Source organism: Loxodonta africana, chromosome 12 (assembly GCF_030014295.1).
Source record: "Loxodonta africana isolate mLoxAfr1 chromosome 12, mLoxAfr1.hap2, whole genome shotgun sequence".
Classification (NCBI taxonomy): Eukaryota; Metazoa; Chordata; class Mammalia; order Proboscidea; family Elephantidae; genus Loxodonta; species Loxodonta africana.
In genome coordinates this window covers 53,867,801-53,885,791 of record NC_087353.1, presented here as the reverse complement: position 1 = coordinate 53,885,791, position 17,991 = coordinate 53,867,801, and the positions used below count along the sequence as shown (strand labels likewise).

Genomic DNA, 17,991 nt, shown 5'->3' with positions numbered 1-17,991 from the left:
GCCCTCCGAGTTGGGCAGAGTGCCAGGTGCTGGGACACAGCTCAAAGCAAAACAAAGCTCTGCCTCGAGGGGCCCCCACACAGATCAACATGACGCCAGTGTAGAGACAGTGCCCAAAAGAGAGGACTAGAGTCAGGTGGCAGCAGGGCTAGGACCCTGAGGGAGACCTTGGACTGTGGTCAGGGGAGGGCCTCCCGAAGGCTCCCCTGATTCCACTACGCCTAGTGGAAGAGGAGTCCCAGAGCAGGCCGTAGAGTATGCCACACTTTGCTTGTAAAGTGTGTGTGTGCCCTCAGCACGGTGCGGACGGGGGGGGGGGGGGGGGGGGCTGGCAGGCCACACCCCAGATGGTAGCCTTTCCGTGGTTTGTAGCCCTCTGGCCAGCATTTTTCTCTTTTTTTTTTTAATTGCAGTAAAAGTGTATATATAACAAAACATTTGCCAATTCAACCATTTTTTACATGTATAATTTAGTGACACTGATTACATTCATCATGTTGTGCAACCATCACCAATGCCCATTTCCAAATTATTCCACCACCCTTAACAGAAACTCAGAGCCCCTAAGCTAAGACTCCCGTCTCCCTCCCTCCTGCCCCTGGCCACCACTAATAAACTTCGGTCTCTATACAGTTGCCTATTTCATATTAGTGTGATCGTACAGTATTTGTCCTTTCGTCTGGCTTTGTTCCCTCAGCATGTTTTCAAGGTTGTCCACGCTGTAGCATGAATCACAGCTTCATTTCCCTTAATGACTGGGTACTGTTCTATTGTATGTATGTACCACATTTGTTTATCCATTGATCGTTAATAGACATTTAGGTTGTTTCCACCTTTTGGCTGTTGTGAACAGCGCTGCAGTGAACACTGGTTTGCTGGCGGGTGTTTTTACATAGTTGTAAGGAACAGAAGTGAAACAGCCTCACCCCCATCAAAGGGAGAACTCAGAGCTGGCTCTTCATGGCAGGACCTAAAAAATCATCTTCCACAGCTAAAGTTTCATATAACATTCTGACTAGGGCTCAACTATAAAATTATCTTTCTTTTCAGAGAACCTGGCATTTTCTATATTTTTGAAATAGTTATGGTGTTTTTGTAGGAAGTTTTAGAGATTGCAAATATGAGAGGGGCAAGAAAGTAAAACCAAGAACGTGCCAGACTCCCTCTTCCTCCATCCAGGACAGGGTGGGAGCCACCATGAGCGTACATTGGATGAGGGCAGAGCCACCGGAGCTGGGCAGGGTGGTCAAATGAGACAGCTTCAGCTGCAGGGAGAAATGGGCAGGGCACTCCAGCTACTTGGTCTCATCCCCTCTTTCTCAAATGGTGACCCCACCCCCCACCCCACGGGCTCTAGTCAGACACTCTGTGGGCAGTCAGCGGGCAGCAGCCAGGCTGGGAAGGGGAGAGGTGTGCAGGGAGGGAGACTGGGACAGCAAGGTCCCAAGGAAGGGGCCAGTCCCTGCTCCAGATGCTAGCTGTGGTTGTCTGACTCTGTACTTCTGGACTGCACACTCGCAGCTTTGCTCTGCACCAGCTGGGGTATTAGGGGTGGAGCTGTGGGAGGCGGCACCCCAGGAATTCAGAGCAGGTGAGGAGGGTGACCCTCGGCTGCTTCCCAGTGGAAATGCTGGCAGGGGCCAAGGTTACAGGACAGCCTGGGGGCCCCATGTACCTGTGTAGGCTGAGTTCAGACAAGCCACACTAGAATGGGAGGAGGGCAGGGCAGAGACCTCCCAGAGGGTCACTGCCGGGGCTCCAGAGGGATTCTGCAGCTGCTGTAGGTGAGCATGCTGTCTCCTCACCACAAAGGCTCCAATGGGCCCTGAGGTCTGTTGTGTCCACTCTGGCAGGTTGGGCCCCTCCCATGCCACCCACCTGCCCAAGAAGACCCTTCTGGCGGCATCCCATATACTGCCTGATCCCTGGGGTGGTAGAAACTCGAGATTACCTGAGAACAAAACCAGAAACATGCCCAGTGATAAGACTGTATTTGTGCCCAGCACCAGCCATGTGGACAGTCAGAGAAGGCTACCACGGGGGGCACAGGAAGGCCAAAGACAGGGGACCCCAGAAGGCGGGAGAAATAAGTCACCTAGAGCTTTGTGGGGAAGGATGGAAACCCCACCAGCATCTCCGTGTTGTTGGGGGAGGTCAGCCACATGCCACCATTGGCAACCAGCACAGCTCCTGTCACGAAGGTGCTGCAGGGCTGGCCAGGAAAAGCGCACTATGGGCGATTATCTTGTTCCCTGCCCTCTGCAGGGGGCTCCTGAGGAAGTGTAGGATCCTGCTGGCCTGGGGGCCACCTGGAGGGCAGCAGGCCCAGGGCACAGGCAAGAACGTGCCCACCCGCCCTCTTCTGTGAGCCCCAGGACCCCGTGGCCCTCTTCCCCTGGCCAGCTTTTTCCCTAATGGAGGGGCATCTGCTAACATCACTGGGGCCTGGCAGAGCAGGAACAAGCCAAGTCAAGAGTGACAATGGGGCCTTTCGGTCCACACGCTGCCGAGGTTCTAGAAGAGTCCATGGGCCATGTCACTACCCACCTGCCGGAGCAGTTGCCCCAAGTCCAGCTGAGGACTGTCCCTTAGACCAACACTCATCACCAGACCGTGGGAGGGGAGCCCCGCTGAGGGTCTGGGCTCCCTGAAAGCTTACCCAGCTGCTGGAAGCCCTTGGTGCCACTGATAAGGCCGGGGGCCAAAATGTTGACACGGATGTTCCCGTGTCCCCACTCCACAGCCAGGTGGCACATCATGGCATCTGCATGGGAACACAGCCAGTGTAAGGGGCGTCTACAGAGCCATTCTGCCTTTTGGGGAGCCAGGATGTACATGGGGGCCCAGTTCTACCCTGAAACCATGGTCCCAGGATGGTAGGAATGGCCATACCCATGGCAGCCTTGGCAGCGCCTGCATGTATGAGGAGCACCTGCCCCCAGCTGCCCAGGGTCACAGTGATGTTCACGATCACCCCTCCGTGATCCCGCAACACAGGGGAGGGGGTCAGTGAGTGGGTGGCCTGAGGAGGGGGCCGTGGCCTGCGGGACACCCACCTGGAAGAACTTTTCATAGAGCACATGGGACACGTTGAAGGTGCCAGCAGCGTCGATGTCCAGCACGGTCTTGAAGGCGTTGAAGGACAGGGTGCTGGCAGGGCACGGGAAGTTTCCAGCCGCACCTACAGGGCAAGAGGGGACAGCTGGCGACGCTGACCCGGAAAGGGGGGGCAGAATGTGGGGAGTGGCCCTGGGGAAGGCACTGGGTCAGTGATGGGGCGGACCCTCATGTACCCCAAGAGAGTTTGGGCAAACTCCAGAATGACAGAAGCAAGACAGGATGTTTTCAAAGGATAATTTCAGCCAAGAGTGAACCTTAACAAACTATGGACTAGACACCCTACGACAGAGGTGAACCTGAAAATATCATGCTGAGTGAAATAAGTCAGACACAAAAAGGTAAGTATTGTATGATCCCAAAAAACGAACCCACCACTGTAGAGTTGATGCCGAATCATAGCAATTCTATGGGACAGAGTAGACTGCTCCATAGTTTCCAAAGCTGTAATCTTCACAGAAGCAGACTGCCGCATCTTTTTCATGTGTAGTGGCTGGTGGGGTTGAACTGCTGACTTTTTAGTTAGCAACCCACCACTTAACCATTGCACTACCAGGGCTCCTACTAAGACAATAAAGCCTATTAATTATCACTGGAGCTCTGGTGGTGCAGTAGTTAAGAGCTACAGCTGCTAACCAAAAGGTTGGCAGTTTAAATCCACCAGCCGCCTCTTGAAAAACCTGTGGGGCAGTTCTACTCTGTCCTATAGGGTTGCTATGAGTCCCAATCGACTGAATGGAAACAGGTTTGGATTTTTTTATTATTATCATTTTTTCAAAGGGAGCTTTAGGACCTGAGGTGCCTGTGACTCTGTGAACGGCCACTCCAGCCACATTCGCCATGGGGACAGAGCTGGGTCTTGGCCTCAGACCCCTGGGCTCCAGCAAGGTTCCACCACGGGGACCCCTGTCCCAGGGCCTGCGAAGGGGAGGTCTGGGATTGCCTACCAGTCAGAAGTCCCGCGCTCATGAACTCACCATTAACGAGAATGTCCATTTTCCCAAACTCCCTCAGCACCTCATCCACTGCAACTATGATGGTTGGGGGATCTTGGACATCCAGAGAGAGAGGGAGGCACCACTGGCCCTTGGCTGCAACCAGCTTCTTGGAAGCCTAGAAACCGAATAGCAAGGGAGATGTGGGCAGTGGGCAGTGCTTAGGCCCGAGGAACGTCGCTGTGGGCCTTACTCCAGGCAATGAGCCCTTGTTCTGCTGGGAAGCCAACTTTGCTGCTGGACCACACTCTGGGGAGGTGCAGTCTGTAGGCTGCTGCCCCAGGCCTACGATCCCGGCCGACATTTCTGCATCACTCCACATTGTCTCCCCACCTGCCCTGTCCCCAAGTCCCTTCCAAGCCTTTTGCACCAGTCACAGCAGATGCAGCTGACTCCCCAACCCTGCTCAGACAGCCCGCAAGCAGCTACCCCCCCCAGTGGGTGGGACACGTGGGCCACCACCTAACCCCCCAGTTCAGAGATCTCTAGGAGCTACTCCACCAACAACACAGGGCCCCTAGGGACCAAGGGTGCTGGGAAGCCATGTCCACTGAAGCCACCTCTAGGCCTCAGGACTCTCCAGACCAGGCTCTGGTCCGAGGAGGTGCCCTCACCGTTGACACTCTCGGCAGGCTCCTGCTGGCGATGACCATGTGGCAGCTATGCCTATGAAACCAGGGGGCAGATGTGAGAGCGGCCAGGCATGCAGGACACACTGAGGACAGCCTGCCCATTGTTTGAAGTGGAGCACCCTCCTGGAAAGGTTTCTCAGGCTGCTCCACCAGCCCAGGGCAAGGGGCAAAGGGCTGATCAACTGTGGTGGGTGCTGTCACCCAGGGGGTTCCCAGACCACCCAGGGATGCAGGCGTACCCCAAACGCCCCCGGCAGTGAAGCAGCATGGGCCTGCTGGTCACCCCTGCTTGGCCCCACATGCCCTGGCCCCCTACCTCGGAAGGACTCAGCCTCACAGTAATCATAGCACTGCCACCTGTTACACAAACCCAGTAAACCAAACCCAGTGCCGTCGAGTCGACTCCAACTCAGAGTGGTCCTATAGGGCAGAGTAGAACTGCCCCATAGAGTTTCCCAAGGAGCGCCTGGCCGATTTGAACTGCCAACCTTTTGGTTAGCAGCTGTAGCTCTCAACCACTCACTATGCCACCAGGGTTTCCCCTGCTAAACAGGTTCCCTGAAATCTACAAGATCCAGTCTAACCCTTGAAAGAGCTGAGGACACTGGTCATGCTGCTCATCAAGAAAGCCACCAGCTTGTAAGGCGAGTTCCTGGGTTGGGTCAGCCCCAAGGCCTCTTTCCCATAGGACTCACCTCTCTAGTATGAAAAGTGGGGGCTTAGGGGACACTGGGGTGGGGTCCCCAGGGTATCAGCAGGCTTGCTCTCCCCCACCCCAGCCAAGCCTTGGGCATCTCCCCAGTTCATCCCAACTCCCCAAATGGGGATGGCAAGGTGCCACCCTGGGCCTGAGGCCCTGGGAGCCCCGCAGCAGAGGCACCTGGATCTGCTGGGCCCAGGGCTGCCCATGCCTAATTGCGCAAGAATCCTTTTCTGGTTTGATGCTTGCCAAGGTCTCTCCAAGGGCCGTCAAGGGGCATACACAAGACCAGCTCTCCACAAGTTGGGAAGAGCTCACAGGGAGCAGCAACCTCCCACTCTGAGGCAGCCCCAAAATGCCCACCCCTCCCCTCTTTGTGCAAATATGAGTGCCGAGACTAAAGCCACACAGCCTGGACTAACGTGTAGAAGACCGGAGTCCTGCTCCCCCACCGTGGGCCTGCTCAGCACTTGACCTCCACCAGACTCTCTCAGGGGCACTGTGACCCTGTCTCTAGGTGGGGGGCAACAATGGGGTGATCCCACCACACACCAACATACTGCCCAGGGACCCCAGGATGGGGCGGAGCCAAAAAAGGGGCCAGGGTGGGGGTGGGCAGGGCAGTGCTCACCGCATAAAGACCTGAGCAATAAGGAAGCCAATCTCGGAGCCCCCGCCAATGATAAAGGCCACTTTGTCCCTAAAAGGAACAAAAACGGGGCTCTATACAGAGGTCCTCATTACCTGGGGGAGGAGGGCAGGCAGGTGCCCCTGGAGGACTCTGACCCAGCGTACTGGGCACTTTGAACTGCTGACAAGAAAGGTACATTATTTTTATGAGAAAATAAAACGCTGCTTTCTAAAGCCTGGCTCTGCTAGGCGTTCTGGGTCTCTGGATCCCTTCTGCCACCCACCTCTCACACAGCCCTCACCCCCGGGGTCCCCAACCCTGCGGCTCAAAGCCAGCTCTACCGCTACGGGCACGGAGCACCCGGGACTAACAGACTGCTCTCAACCGTGCAAAAGGTCATCAGGCCTCCTGGACTGATGCTCAGCTGAACCACAGTTGCTCAGCCCTTTGCCCCTTGCCCTGGGCTGTTCGCCCGGTGCAAGACCCTCACCCCGAGTTAACCGCATCACCGCAACACCTCTCCCGGTACTGGGCCCAGGGCGCACTAGCCCCTGCCCCCACGTGGCGCCCACCTGAGAAGAGGTGACAGTACTCGAGAAGACAATCGTCCTCATCGATGTTGGGCGGCGGCTGGCCATGCCCTCGATGCAGGCTGGGGCGGCGGGGACAGCGAGGACCCGGCTGGGGTCGGTTCACCAGCTTCTGCAGCACTGACAGGTGGCGTCCACCGGGATCCGCGCTCGGCTTTCCCCGCACGCCCCTCCTCTCCCCTTCCGCTAAGCCTCACCTCAAATGCTCCGCCCCTCTACGCACTCCAGGCCGAACGCGTCCGCCACGCCCAACACGTCCCTGCTCCTACGGTCTTCCCCGGTACGCACACCCCCCCCCACCCCCGCATCGCGGCCGCGCTGCCTTCTGGGACTGGAGGCGGGTTATGAGCGCAGGCGTATTGCGTCGTGGCAGGCCGTTTCTTCCGCGTCGGTGCATAGGTGGCCGGACGACATGCACCTGCACAGCGTCCTTTTCAGGAGGATTTGTCGGCCGGGCACAGTGGACACTCGGCTTCCGGTTTAAGGGCGGCCGCCGCGGGCAGATCTGTGCCTTAAAACGCCTGGCTGGGGGCGCGCAGCAATCCACCGAGTTAAAGAGGGCAGAAAAGCATAAATGTGGTGGGTCTGTTGCGTAAATATGGTGGGTGGGGGAAAACCTAGAGCCCGAGGAAACAGAAAAACGAACGCCTTTCCCACGCGTTGCCAGACCCAAAAGGCACCTGCCCAGTGCCACCTCCCACAGTGGCCCTCCTTATGGTCATAAAGGTCACGGCCCTTCATCTCTCCCCTCCTATGGTGGATTAGGCAGCGGTCAATGCTTGGACACCCATCACCATGACACCAAAGGCTAGATTAAGTAACCTCACCAGGTATAACGTGTCCACAACCTGTGACAGGTGACCAGGTAGCTTCAGGACCCAGGGGTGAGGCGTGGGGTGTTAACTGGAAAAGGACGCCCAGCTGTTCCAGCCAGCCTCAGGAGGGGGACCAGTTACGGACTTCTGCCCTGGAGGTGGTTCCAGCTCCAAGCGGCCACACCCCCACCTGCCCCTCTCCCTCTGTAGCCTCCCTTCCCACATAGCCAGGCCAGATGGGGACCAGAACTGCTCCCCCCATTTCAAACTGGAGGTCTCTGGACCCCTGCCTGGCTCATGCACTCAACAAAGTTATGATCCCCTACTGGGAACGGGAGACAGTAAGTTTCATTTTTGCCCTCAAGGTGTTCACAACTGTCTGCCATAAGCAAATCAACCACACATACACAGCGCACACTGAATTTTGATGTCTCCCTTGGGGGAGTATAGGTCACACTACCCTCTTGAAAATACTCCAAAAGTTGTCCAGCACTTTGGTACAGAAAGGATTTGGTCTAATCTGGTGCTGGATTAGTACACAAAAAGGCAGATAAAGTTGATGGCTCAAACACCTCGACCCATCTGGGGCAGAAGGTTGCCAGGGAGGTGGTTTGGAAAGGTGGGCAGAGAGCGTGGGTGTGGGCTGAGTCTTGTTGACAGAGGTAGTTGGTCCTGTCCATACAGGGGGGGACAAAAGCAGCTGGAGCCCTCAGGCTGGGAGGATACTGCTGTGGGGGCTCCGGTCCAGCCAGTCCACCAGCTCACTGCTCTGGAACCACAGCCCGATCTCCCTCTGAGCCCTCTCCACAGAGTCGCTGGTGTAGATGATGTTCCTGGGACAGGGACAGAGTGCAAAGGTAAGGCTTCGGGGTGTTCCCCAGAGTTCCTGTGGCAGTCCAGGGAAGCAAGCTGAGTGTACAGAAAGGAAGGGAATAATGACAGCCAGCACCTATCTCAGGAGCCAAGAGTTGGAAAACTAGGTTCCAGCCTCTTACCATTACCTCTTGGGCCCAGCCACACACCCAGCTTCTCAGAGACTCATTTTCCCACCTACTGACCCATACCAGTTCCTCAGAGTGGCTGGGAAGATAGAATCAGGCCACAGCGGTGGCAGGGTACAGGTGCAACACAGAGGTACCCCCCCTTGTCTCCTGTGCCTGTGAAGAGCTTTGAAGGAACTGCATGGCAGACGTTAGGATTTCCCACCTCTGTAAAGCAGAGGATCAGCAAAAATGAGAGAAACCCTCAATGAGATGGACCACAAAGATGGCACAGGACCCGGCTGTTTCATTCTGTTATATATAAGGTCACTGTGGGTCAGGGCCAACACACTCAACAGCAGGAACAACAAAGGAGTCCCTGCGTTGTGTAAATGTTTAAGTGCCGGCTCAGCTGCTAATCGAAAGGTTGTATGTTTGAGCCCACCCCGAAGTGCCTCAGAAGAAAGGCCTGGCAATCTACTTCTGAAATATCTGCCATTGAAAACCCTACAAGCACTGGCTTTACCGGTGGCCCAGCAAGATGCCAGGCCCCTTCTGCTCTCCCACTCACCCCAGGCCCCTCGACCGGCACCCAGGCCCCTCGACAGGGCAGACTGTCACCCCTCCTCACCCCTCCGCTGCTGTGTCCAAGCAGTGAGTGTTAGGCCCGTACCTGCTGATATGGATGCCGAAGTCTCCCCTGATGGTCCCTGGGGCGGCTTCAGCCGCATCTGTGTCTTCGATCATGGCCCTTGAGGTGTGGACCACGTTGTGGCCTTCCCAGACCTGCAACACCGAGATCAAGGAGTTAGGGAGAAGCGGATGCACCATGGGCTGGACCCAGGCTTGGGGGATGACATAGGACACACCTAGATGACCCTCAGGGCCCGCTCACCATGGCCACCATGGGGCCAGAACTCTTGTAGCTGATGAGGGCTGGGTAGAAGGGCTTCCTCTGAAGGTCATGGTAATGTTCAGCAAGGACACTCTCCCGCACCTGGGTAATACAGGAGGGGGAAGGGTGAGTGAGGGGGTGAGAGGTGCCTCTGGAGGCCCGCCAGCCCCCCCTGCCCCCGGCCCCCCAGGAGGCCTCTGGTACCTGCAGCATCTTCATCCTAATCAGCTTGAAGCCACGCCTCTCAAAGCACTGGGTCACGTCCCCCACCAGCCTCCGTTGCACCCCATCTGGATTTACTGCCACCAGGGTCTACTCCTAGGTCCGGGAGGGCCGTCCTTTAGAAAGGGGGGTCACAGCTGTGTGGCCTTGGTCCCCTGTCCGCCCCCCACAACCCAGGCCTCAGTGTTTCTGCCTTTACCACAACAGCTCAGAGGTAGAAGTGCCCAAGTGGGGGACACCCAGGGCAGTGAGTCCCAGGGCTTCCAGCCCGCTGGGGGCCCTAGCATCCCTGGGGAAGGAATCTTGTAAAGAAAGGAGGCCAAAATGCAAAGAAGCAGGATCCCTGGCCTCACTCTGACTCCTATCCTTTAGGGTCGACAGAGAGACAAGCACACCAAGGGGGACCCAATATCCACACTCAGGGTTCCTGAGTGAAGGAAGGAGCTGCTGTGGCTTACAGGCCTGGGGCTCTTCCAGACCAGGAATGGCACTGGGGAGGGGCTGCACAACCTTGCCCCTAGCAGATGGGACCAGGTCGGGGAGAAGGGCTGCACCACCCTTCCCCAGAGAGGCTTCCATCTGGGCCCAGGCTGACACAGGCCCCCACGAAGCCCCTGAGGTGGACACTTGAGCTGGTGGCCTGCTACAGAGGAGGCCCTAGGTCGGACCACACCAGCCCTGGAGCCTGGTGTACCACCCTGGCCTAACTCTGCCTGAGGAAAGAGGACAGAGGGGTGTTGGGAGTGTTCCTCTGCTGAGGATGACCCTTGGGAGCGACACCTTCACTGTCCACTGTGGCTGTCTGGCCTCCGGCTTCCTTCTGCTCAGGGCACTTGGTAGCCAGGGAGGATAGGCCGAGGGAAAAGAGGTGGGAGCAGGGAGGAGAGAGCGGGGGCGGGTGCGGAGTCCTAGCCTGCGGCGGGGGTCACGGCCTAGCGTCTGCCCGCCCGGCCACAAGAGCACAAAGGCCGAGCGCCAGCCGCCCCTCTACAGCCTGGGGTGCCTACTTAACTGAGCTGTGGCACACGGGGCTCAGGCCCAGGGCCCACGAGCCGCACAACAGCCGCCGCAGCGCGGTGCACCCCAAAAAAGACCGCATGACCCCGGCCCACGAGCTGCTCCCCTGCGCGGTGGATCCGGCCCAGACCTGGACAGAGAGGCTGGTGGCAGGGCGCAGGGTTTGCGTCCCGCTCATCGGCGCCGGCCAGCCCAGGACCCCGACCCCGGGATCCTGGATCCCAGATCGGGGATCCCGACCTCAAGGCCGCCAGACACCACCCTGAACCCCATTCAATCGATCCCAGACTCCGGGATCCTGAACCAACCCGGCCCCTCTTTGAATCCAATCCCGGACACTGGACCCCCGCCCCACTCCACCTCATGGCCCCTGGCACTCCCTGGGCCCCTGCAAATGTTTAATATTGATTTCTGTTAAAACCAGAATAAATGAACATACTAATAAGGAATCTAGCCTGGGTTATGTGGGTCTTTATACCCAGGCAGTCAAAAAATGTCATTTTAAATATTTTTTATGGAAGAAGGGCCCGGCCTGCTAATGTTAAATCTTGTTATTTAATGTGTTGTGGTAAAATACACATAAGGTAGAATTTGCCATTTTAGCCATTCTTAAGTGTAGGATTCAGGGGCATTAATCACATTGGCCATGTTGTGTAACCATCACCACTATTTCCAAATTTTTTTATCACCCCAAACAGAAACTCTACCCATTAAGCAATAACTACATCATAACTGCCAAACCACTGAGAATCATGGCCCAGCCAGGTTAACACACACCTTAATGATCACATACTTCAACGTTCATTGCAGCATTATTCACGGTAGTCAAATGGTGGAAACAACCAAGTGTCCATTGATAGATGAATGGATAAACAAAATGTGGTATATACATATAGTATCTTTCCATCATAAAAAGACACAAAGTTCTGATACATGCTATGACGTGGATAAACTTTGAAAATATATTCAGTGAAAGAGCCTGTTGCCACGGAGTTCATTTTGACTCACAGCAACCCTATAGGACAGAGTAGAACTGCCCCATGGGATTTTAAAGGAGCAGCTGGTGCATTCCAACTGCCGACCTTTTGGTTAGGTGCCAAGTTCTTGACCACTGTGCCTCCAAGGCTCTTTGAGTGAAAGAAGCCAGTCACAAAAGACCATATATTGTGAGATTCCACTTATATGAAATATCTAGGACAGGCAAATGCATGGAACAGAAAGTAGATTAGAGATTACACAACATGTTCTTTATCCATTCATCTGTTATGATGTAGTTTGGCTGTTGTGTAATGATACAATCACTTTCATGATGACTCCTGGTATAATGTGATCACCTCCATGATGGGATCTACTGTGAGTAGCCACTCAGTTGAAAGGGAGTTTCCTTGGGTGTGTGGCCTGCATCCAATAGAGGTGGACTTTCTGGCAAGGCTCAAAGGCTTTTGCTTGCTCTGGATCCTGCAGCTGACTCCTGTTCATCTGACCTCCAGTTCTTGGAACTTGAGCTAGCAGCTTACTGGCCATCTTGCCTGCCAGTCTCTGGATTCGCTGGTCATCATCGCAGCCTGTGAGCTGTAACCCTGCTGTCTGATTTGCTGATCTTGGGTTTACCAGCCCCTGCGGCTACATGAATCAGGAGAAGCCTCCAGCCTGACCCATGGACTTGGAACACTCTAGCCTCTACAACCTCATGAGCCATTTCCTTGATATAAATCTCTCTATACTTTACTGGTTTTGCTTCTCTAGAGAACCTAGCCAAAGGTAATGTATAATCAAATCTCAACAAATTTCAAATGACTGAAATCATATAATGTATGTTCTCTGTCCACTGCGGAATTAAATTTGAATTCAAAACAGAAGATAGGGGCCCCAGTGGTGCAGTGATTAAGAGCTGGGCTGCTAACCAAAAGGTTGGCAGTTCGAATCCACCAGCTGCTCCTTGGAAACCCTATGGGCAGTTCTACTCTATCGTATAGGGTCGCTATGAGTCAGAATTGACCTGATGGCAATGGGTTTGGTTTTTTTGATTTTATAAATATATTTACACACTTTACTAGTTTTGCTTCTCTAGAGAACCCAGCAATACACAAGCAAATCTCAATAAGTTTCAAATGATTGAAATAGTACAAGGTATGCTCTCTGTCCACTGGAGTATTAAATAAGAACCCAGAACAGAAAGATAACTAGAAAATACCCAAATATCTAGTGCTGCTATAACAGAAATACCATAAGTGGATGGCTATAACAAAGAGAAGTTTATTTCCTCACAGTAAAGTAGGCTAAAAGTACAAATTCAGGGTGTCAGCTCCAGGGGAAGGCTTTCTCTCTGTGTGGGCCTTCTCATAGATGTTTCCCTAACTAGGAGCTTCTCTGCACGGAGACCCCAGGTCCAAAGGACACACTCTGCTCCAGGGACTACTCTCTTGGTGGTATGAGGTGCCCTCCTCTCTGCTTGCTTCCCTTTCTTTTATCTCTTGTAAGATAAAAGGTGGTGTAGGCCACACCCCAGGGAAACTCCCTTTACATTAGATCAGGGATGTGACCTGAGCAAGGGTGTTACAATCACACTCCAATCCTCTTTAACAAAAAATTACAATCACAAAATGGAGGACAACCACACAATACCGGGAATCACGGCCTAACCAAGTTGACACATATTTTTGGAGAACACAATTCAATCTAGACAGTTGGATAAATATCTAGGAACAAAATTGGTAGATTGCATGGTAAGACTATATTTAGTTTTATAAGAAACTGCTGAATGCATATTGCCATGTGAAAGAACCCAGTTTAAAAAGTCTACATACCGTGGGATTCTATTTATATGACGTTCTAGAAAAGGCAAACCATACTACAGAGACAATAAACAGATCAGTGATTGCTGGGAGCTTGGAGAGGAGGAGTTAAACAGGTGAAGCACAGGGGATTGTCAGAGCATGAAACTACTGTGATACTGTGCATTGTCAAAACTTATTGATCCTTACAGTGTAAAGAGTGAACTTTAATGTATGCACATGTAAAAATCTATTAGGAGATTAGGAGACCCCAGGATGGAATGCAGCCTGTGAGAAAAGACTCTAATTGTATTACAAACACATGGCATACCCTCACTGAAGGGGCTGGGAAAAAGGTGCTACCTGTGTAGCTATAGGGTCGCTGTAAGTCAGAATCCACTCGACGGCACTGGGTTAGGTTGGTTTTTGTGTAGCTTTGAGCATGAGTGGAGATTATAAGATTAAAGACAAAAGGAATGGCACACAAGCACTGTACTCTGGTTGGTAAAGTTGTTTCCCACAGGGGTACGTACGGGTTAACAATTCTGAAGTCACTGTGCATGTACACTGGGACTGAATAAATAAATAAATGGATGGTGAATGGTGGGAGGCAGGTTTCTCACTGTTGGAGGTAACAGACAAGCAAGGGAGAAGACTCCTGTCCTGATAACTGTCCCCTACCCCTGTCACCCTCTGCCAGGATATCTTCTCTGCCATTAAGACTGTGACTGGGCCCTGCCCTTGTCACTATGCTCCAATGCAACTGGACCTCCTTCCACATCCATTTAAAGCCAGAAGCCCTGGGGTCACTGCCTCATGCCTTCATCTTTAGTATCCAGTGCCTGAGACAGGAAGAGCGTACTTGTCCAGACAAAAAGGGGATAAATAAGAACCATATAGTGAGCTTTCTAAAACACTAACCTTTATTTAAGCATAATTCTAAGAGTACAAATTTCCAACTTTTTTGGTTGGAAAATGACCTTTCCTTTATGAAATAATGGAAACCTTGGTGGCATAGTAGTTGAGAGTTTGGCTGCTAACCAAAAGGTTGGCAGTTAGAATTCACCAGGCGCTCCTTGGAAACCCTGTGGAGCAGTTCTACTCTGTTGTATGAGGTTGCTATGAGTCAGAATCAACTTGACGGCATTGGGTTTGGTTTTTCTGATTTTATAAAATACTGATAATACATGATAGTTGGGCTTTAGTTTGTTTGTTCGTTTGTTTTCCAAAAAAATTCAAAAAGATTCAGAAACCCTGTGCAGGTATCAAAACTTTTGGGGAGACTATTCCTATCTATGGAAACCCTGGTGGCATAGCGGTTAAGTACTATGGTTGCTAACCAAGAGGTTGGCAGTTCAAATCTACCAGGCACTCCTTGAAAACTCTGTGGGGCAGTTCTACTCTGTCCTATAGGGTCGCTGTGAGTTGGAATCGACTCGATGGCAACAGGCTTTTTTTTCTTTTTTTTTAATTCCTGTTTATGAAACCTGGATGTTTGGGCACCCCTAGTCTAGTTTATGCTGACAAGATGGGGCCTGCCCAGGGCCAGAGAGGGACAGTGACACCTCCCTCCCATCACAGAGGGTGAGGTCCAGCCCTGCTCTTGGAAACCTGCAGTTGGGGCGGGGGGAGTAGGACAGCCATATAGCACAGAGGGAAGGGTTTATTCCAACCTGGGGGAAGGTGGGTGGTAGAGGAGGCGTTGACTTGGACAAGTGGGGAAGGGGAAGGGAGAGACAGCCAGGAGTGTCTGAGGGCCTTGAACAATCCTACACCACCGTTCAGGGATGAGCATCTTGCCTTTGGCTGGAGGGAATATTTGTTTAGGGAGCAGTGGGAGGTGAGGCCAGGGTGCCACCCTGGCCAGTGGTAGAGGCACACTCCTAGGGGCCCCCAGGAGGAGCGTTTGGGAAAGGAAGGTTTGAGCAAGCAGGGAGGCAAGTGGGCCGGGGGAGGGGCAGCAGGGAGAATGGGCAGCGCTGCTTCCTGCCAACAGCCCTGGGACCAGGAGCCCTGGAACATCCCTGGAACCCAAGCCCTGCAGCTCTCCCACTGGACATTTGGTTAAATTGGATTTTTTTTTTCTTTTGTTATACCTTTTATCCAAAGTAAACATAGTGATGTTCCTTACGGTCAGCTGTCAAGCACGTGGACTATCTGGAAACAGGACCCGCTCCAGCAGTGAGGGTACAGCAGTCAATGCTTCCAGGCTCTCACCCAAAGACGGAGTAGAGCCAGTGGAGCTGAGGGGGCTCCAGTTCATTTGGAAATGGGTTACATCCGTGTGGCCCACTGTTACGGATTGAATTGTTGGAGGTTCAGGTCCACCCAGAGGTACCTCAGAAGAAAGGCCTGATGATCTTCTTCCAAAAAATCAGCCATTGAAAACCTCACGGAGTGCAGTTCTACTCTGACACACCTGAGTGTGCCATGAGTCAAGGTTGACTCAACAGCATCTGGTTTTCCATTGCTAATGCCAATGCTCTATTACTTTAAAAAAATGACTCCATGTTCACCAGCCCCAATATGAGGCATTCGGGGTCTGCTGACCTCCTCCGTAAGAAAGGCCTAAACCTGGCGGAGAACTTGGGGTACAGGAACCAAGCTGGACTCATGACTCCTCAGGGTGCCACACTCATCAAGGGCCCTCGGAGTGAGGAGGGCTCAGCTGGAGATTCTGGAGCCTACCCAGGAGAAGGGGCAGGGTCTTAGACTTTTGCTCATGCCTCCTGTTCCCTGAGTGATCTCAGTGGGTGCAGCTAAGGGCTAAAATCCTACCTAAAAAAAAAAAATATATATATATATATATTTTAACCTAGCTCAGGAAAATTCTGAAATTGACCTGTCCCTTTAAATTTAGCAGAGCTGGGGAGGGCCCAGCCCAGATTCCGAGGGCACAAAGGAGTTCTTATAGAATTTGCACCCTGGGCTTCCTTCCTCCTTGGCCTCTACCCTCTACCCTGCTCTGCCTTGGGCCTGCCTTGGGCCTGCCTTGGGCCGGCCCTGTCAGCCTCCCCTCCCTTCCTGGCCAGAAGAATGAGTTCATTCACATAGTACAAAGGTCAAAAGGTGCCACAGGTAGAGTGTGAAAAGCCCCGTCCCCCAGAGTCAGCCAGTGACCCTGCTGGGTCCTACAGAGACATTCTTTGATGCATGTATATAAAGCGTGTTTTTCGTTTTCCACAAAAATGGCAGCCCACAGCCCATCAGGACTTAAAGAGATTCCTGTTTTTTCCCATTTGCAGCCACGTTCTATCATGGTGTTTATCTCATGGGATGGAAACTCATGACGCAAATGCCCAGTTCTCTAACGGCCAGCACTTGAGTGTTTCCTCCCCACTGCAATGATGTTGCTGTGTCAGACAATCCGTGAATGCATCCGCAGGGAGAATGCATGGGTGTGGGCTCACACAGCCTGGGTTATTTTGGTATTTGTGTTACCAGTATTGGGTTGTTTGGGTAGATGTGTCAGAGGCTTCCATGAGGTTCATCCTAACCACATCCCCACTATAACATCTGTGGGCCTATACAGTGTGATCACTCTTTGGTCTACCATCGATTTGTAAGGTAATAAAAAGGCACCTCAATTTGTTGTGATTTGCATTTTTCTAAGATGGGCGGGTTACTCTGAGTCGGAATCTACTCAATGGCACTGGTTTTAAGATGCGAGGCTGAACACCTTCCTGTCTAACATTTGCATATCCTTTTCCGGAACTCTGTAACTGTAACCTTTAATTATTTATTTATTTTGGAGTGTTGGTATTTTTCTGTTGATTTGTAGGACTGCTTTATTATTAAGATCTTCATTTTTTAATTTTATTAAAATTAGCCCTTTGTGGTAAGAGTCACAAGCTTGTCATCCTCCACCCCCCAGTTTAGGGCTTGTGTTTCTACTTTGCTTATCCTATAGGGTCGCCATGACTCGGAATCGACTCGATGGCACTGTTTTTTTTTTTTTTTTTTTTTAATGCTAGTTTTGCTCTGCAGAAAGTTTTGATTCCCACAAGGTTGAATTTCTAAGTCTTGCCTCTGATGTCTTCAGGATTCTGTGTCATACTTAGAAAGGCTTTCTCTTCCCCAAGGCTGAAAAAGTTTCCCAAAGTTTTATCCTGACTTATCGTTTCTTTTTGCTTAAATCTTTAAGCAATTTGCAATCTACCCTGGTGTACGGGTGTTAGTCCCACTCACTGATGTGTACTAAGTTCCCACAGGTGCATACATCTCTTTCATCTTCCCATACAGGTGTGCGTTTCGAACACACGCCTAGAGGATTTGTGGTTGAAGGGCGCGGGAGGCCAGCCCTGGGTAGTCCAGCTCTGGAAGTCTAAAACTCGGTCTACGAGGGCGGAGCAGAACTCCGCTGAAGGGTGGGGGCAACTCCGTCGGGTCCCGGGTAGAGGCTGCCGTTCCTCCACGGGCCTCCACGAGACCGCCACATCCTACTCCGCCGTCCTTATGCCGGGGTGCACGCGAACTCACAGACCCTTCTGCCCGGTGGACTCGCAGCGCCCGAAGGAAGCGTTTGGGGTGCTTCTCCTCTCGCATCTCCAGTGCGTTCCAAGTCCCGCTCCATACCCTACTCAGTCCCACGTCCCAAGCGGCCCCCTCTGTTCTACCTCCTTC

At 52.8% G+C, this 17,991-nt stretch overlaps 2 protein-coding genes across 2 annotated transcripts; both read right to left on the bottom strand.

Moving 5' to 3' along the window:
* Nucleotides 1-1,834: 1,834 nt before the first annotated feature.
* On the bottom strand, nt 1,835-7,406 carry DECR2 (2,4-dienoyl-CoA reductase 2). The gene is given in 11 exon segments (XM_023557321.2): nt 1,835-2,202; nt 2,205-2,309; nt 2,660-2,764; nt 2,893-2,989; nt 3,060-3,181; nt 4,095-4,230; nt 4,727-4,778; nt 6,076-6,166; nt 6,651-6,857; nt 6,966-7,190; nt 7,346-7,406. Coding segments are annotated over 11 exon segments (1,308 nt in total). The 3' UTR covers nt 1,835-2,095.
* On the bottom strand, nt 4,120-17,913 carry NME4 (NME/NM23 nucleoside diphosphate kinase 4). The gene is made up of 6 exons (XM_023557322.2): nt 17,709-17,913; nt 10,627-10,808; nt 9,356-9,667; nt 9,134-9,246; nt 6,863-8,313; nt 4,120-4,230 (listed from the first exon to the last, which is right to left on the bottom strand). Exons 1-5 carry the CDS (start codon nt 17,911-17,913, stop codon nt 8,190-8,192), a joined length of 936 nt encoding a protein of 311 aa, XP_023413090.1. The 3' UTR covers nt 4,120-4,230; nt 6,863-8,189.
* Nucleotides 17,914-17,991: the final 78 nt, after the last annotated feature.

Excerpts from the sequence above, each read along its gene's own strand:
- NME4 (XM_023557322.2), bottom strand. The coding sequence starts at position 17,913 with ATGCGAGAGGAGAAGCACCCCAAACGCTTCCTTCGGGCGCTGCGAGTC. Across the intron at positions 10,809-17,708 it reads CGGAGTTCTGCTCCGCCCTC|GATCCCGGGGTCGGGGTCCT; the intron begins GTAGACCGAGTT and ends TCTGGGATCCAG. Across the intron at positions 8,314-9,133 it reads TTCGGCATCCATATCAGCAG|GAACATCATCTACACCAGCG; the intron begins GTACGGGCCTAA and ends TCCCTGTCCCAG.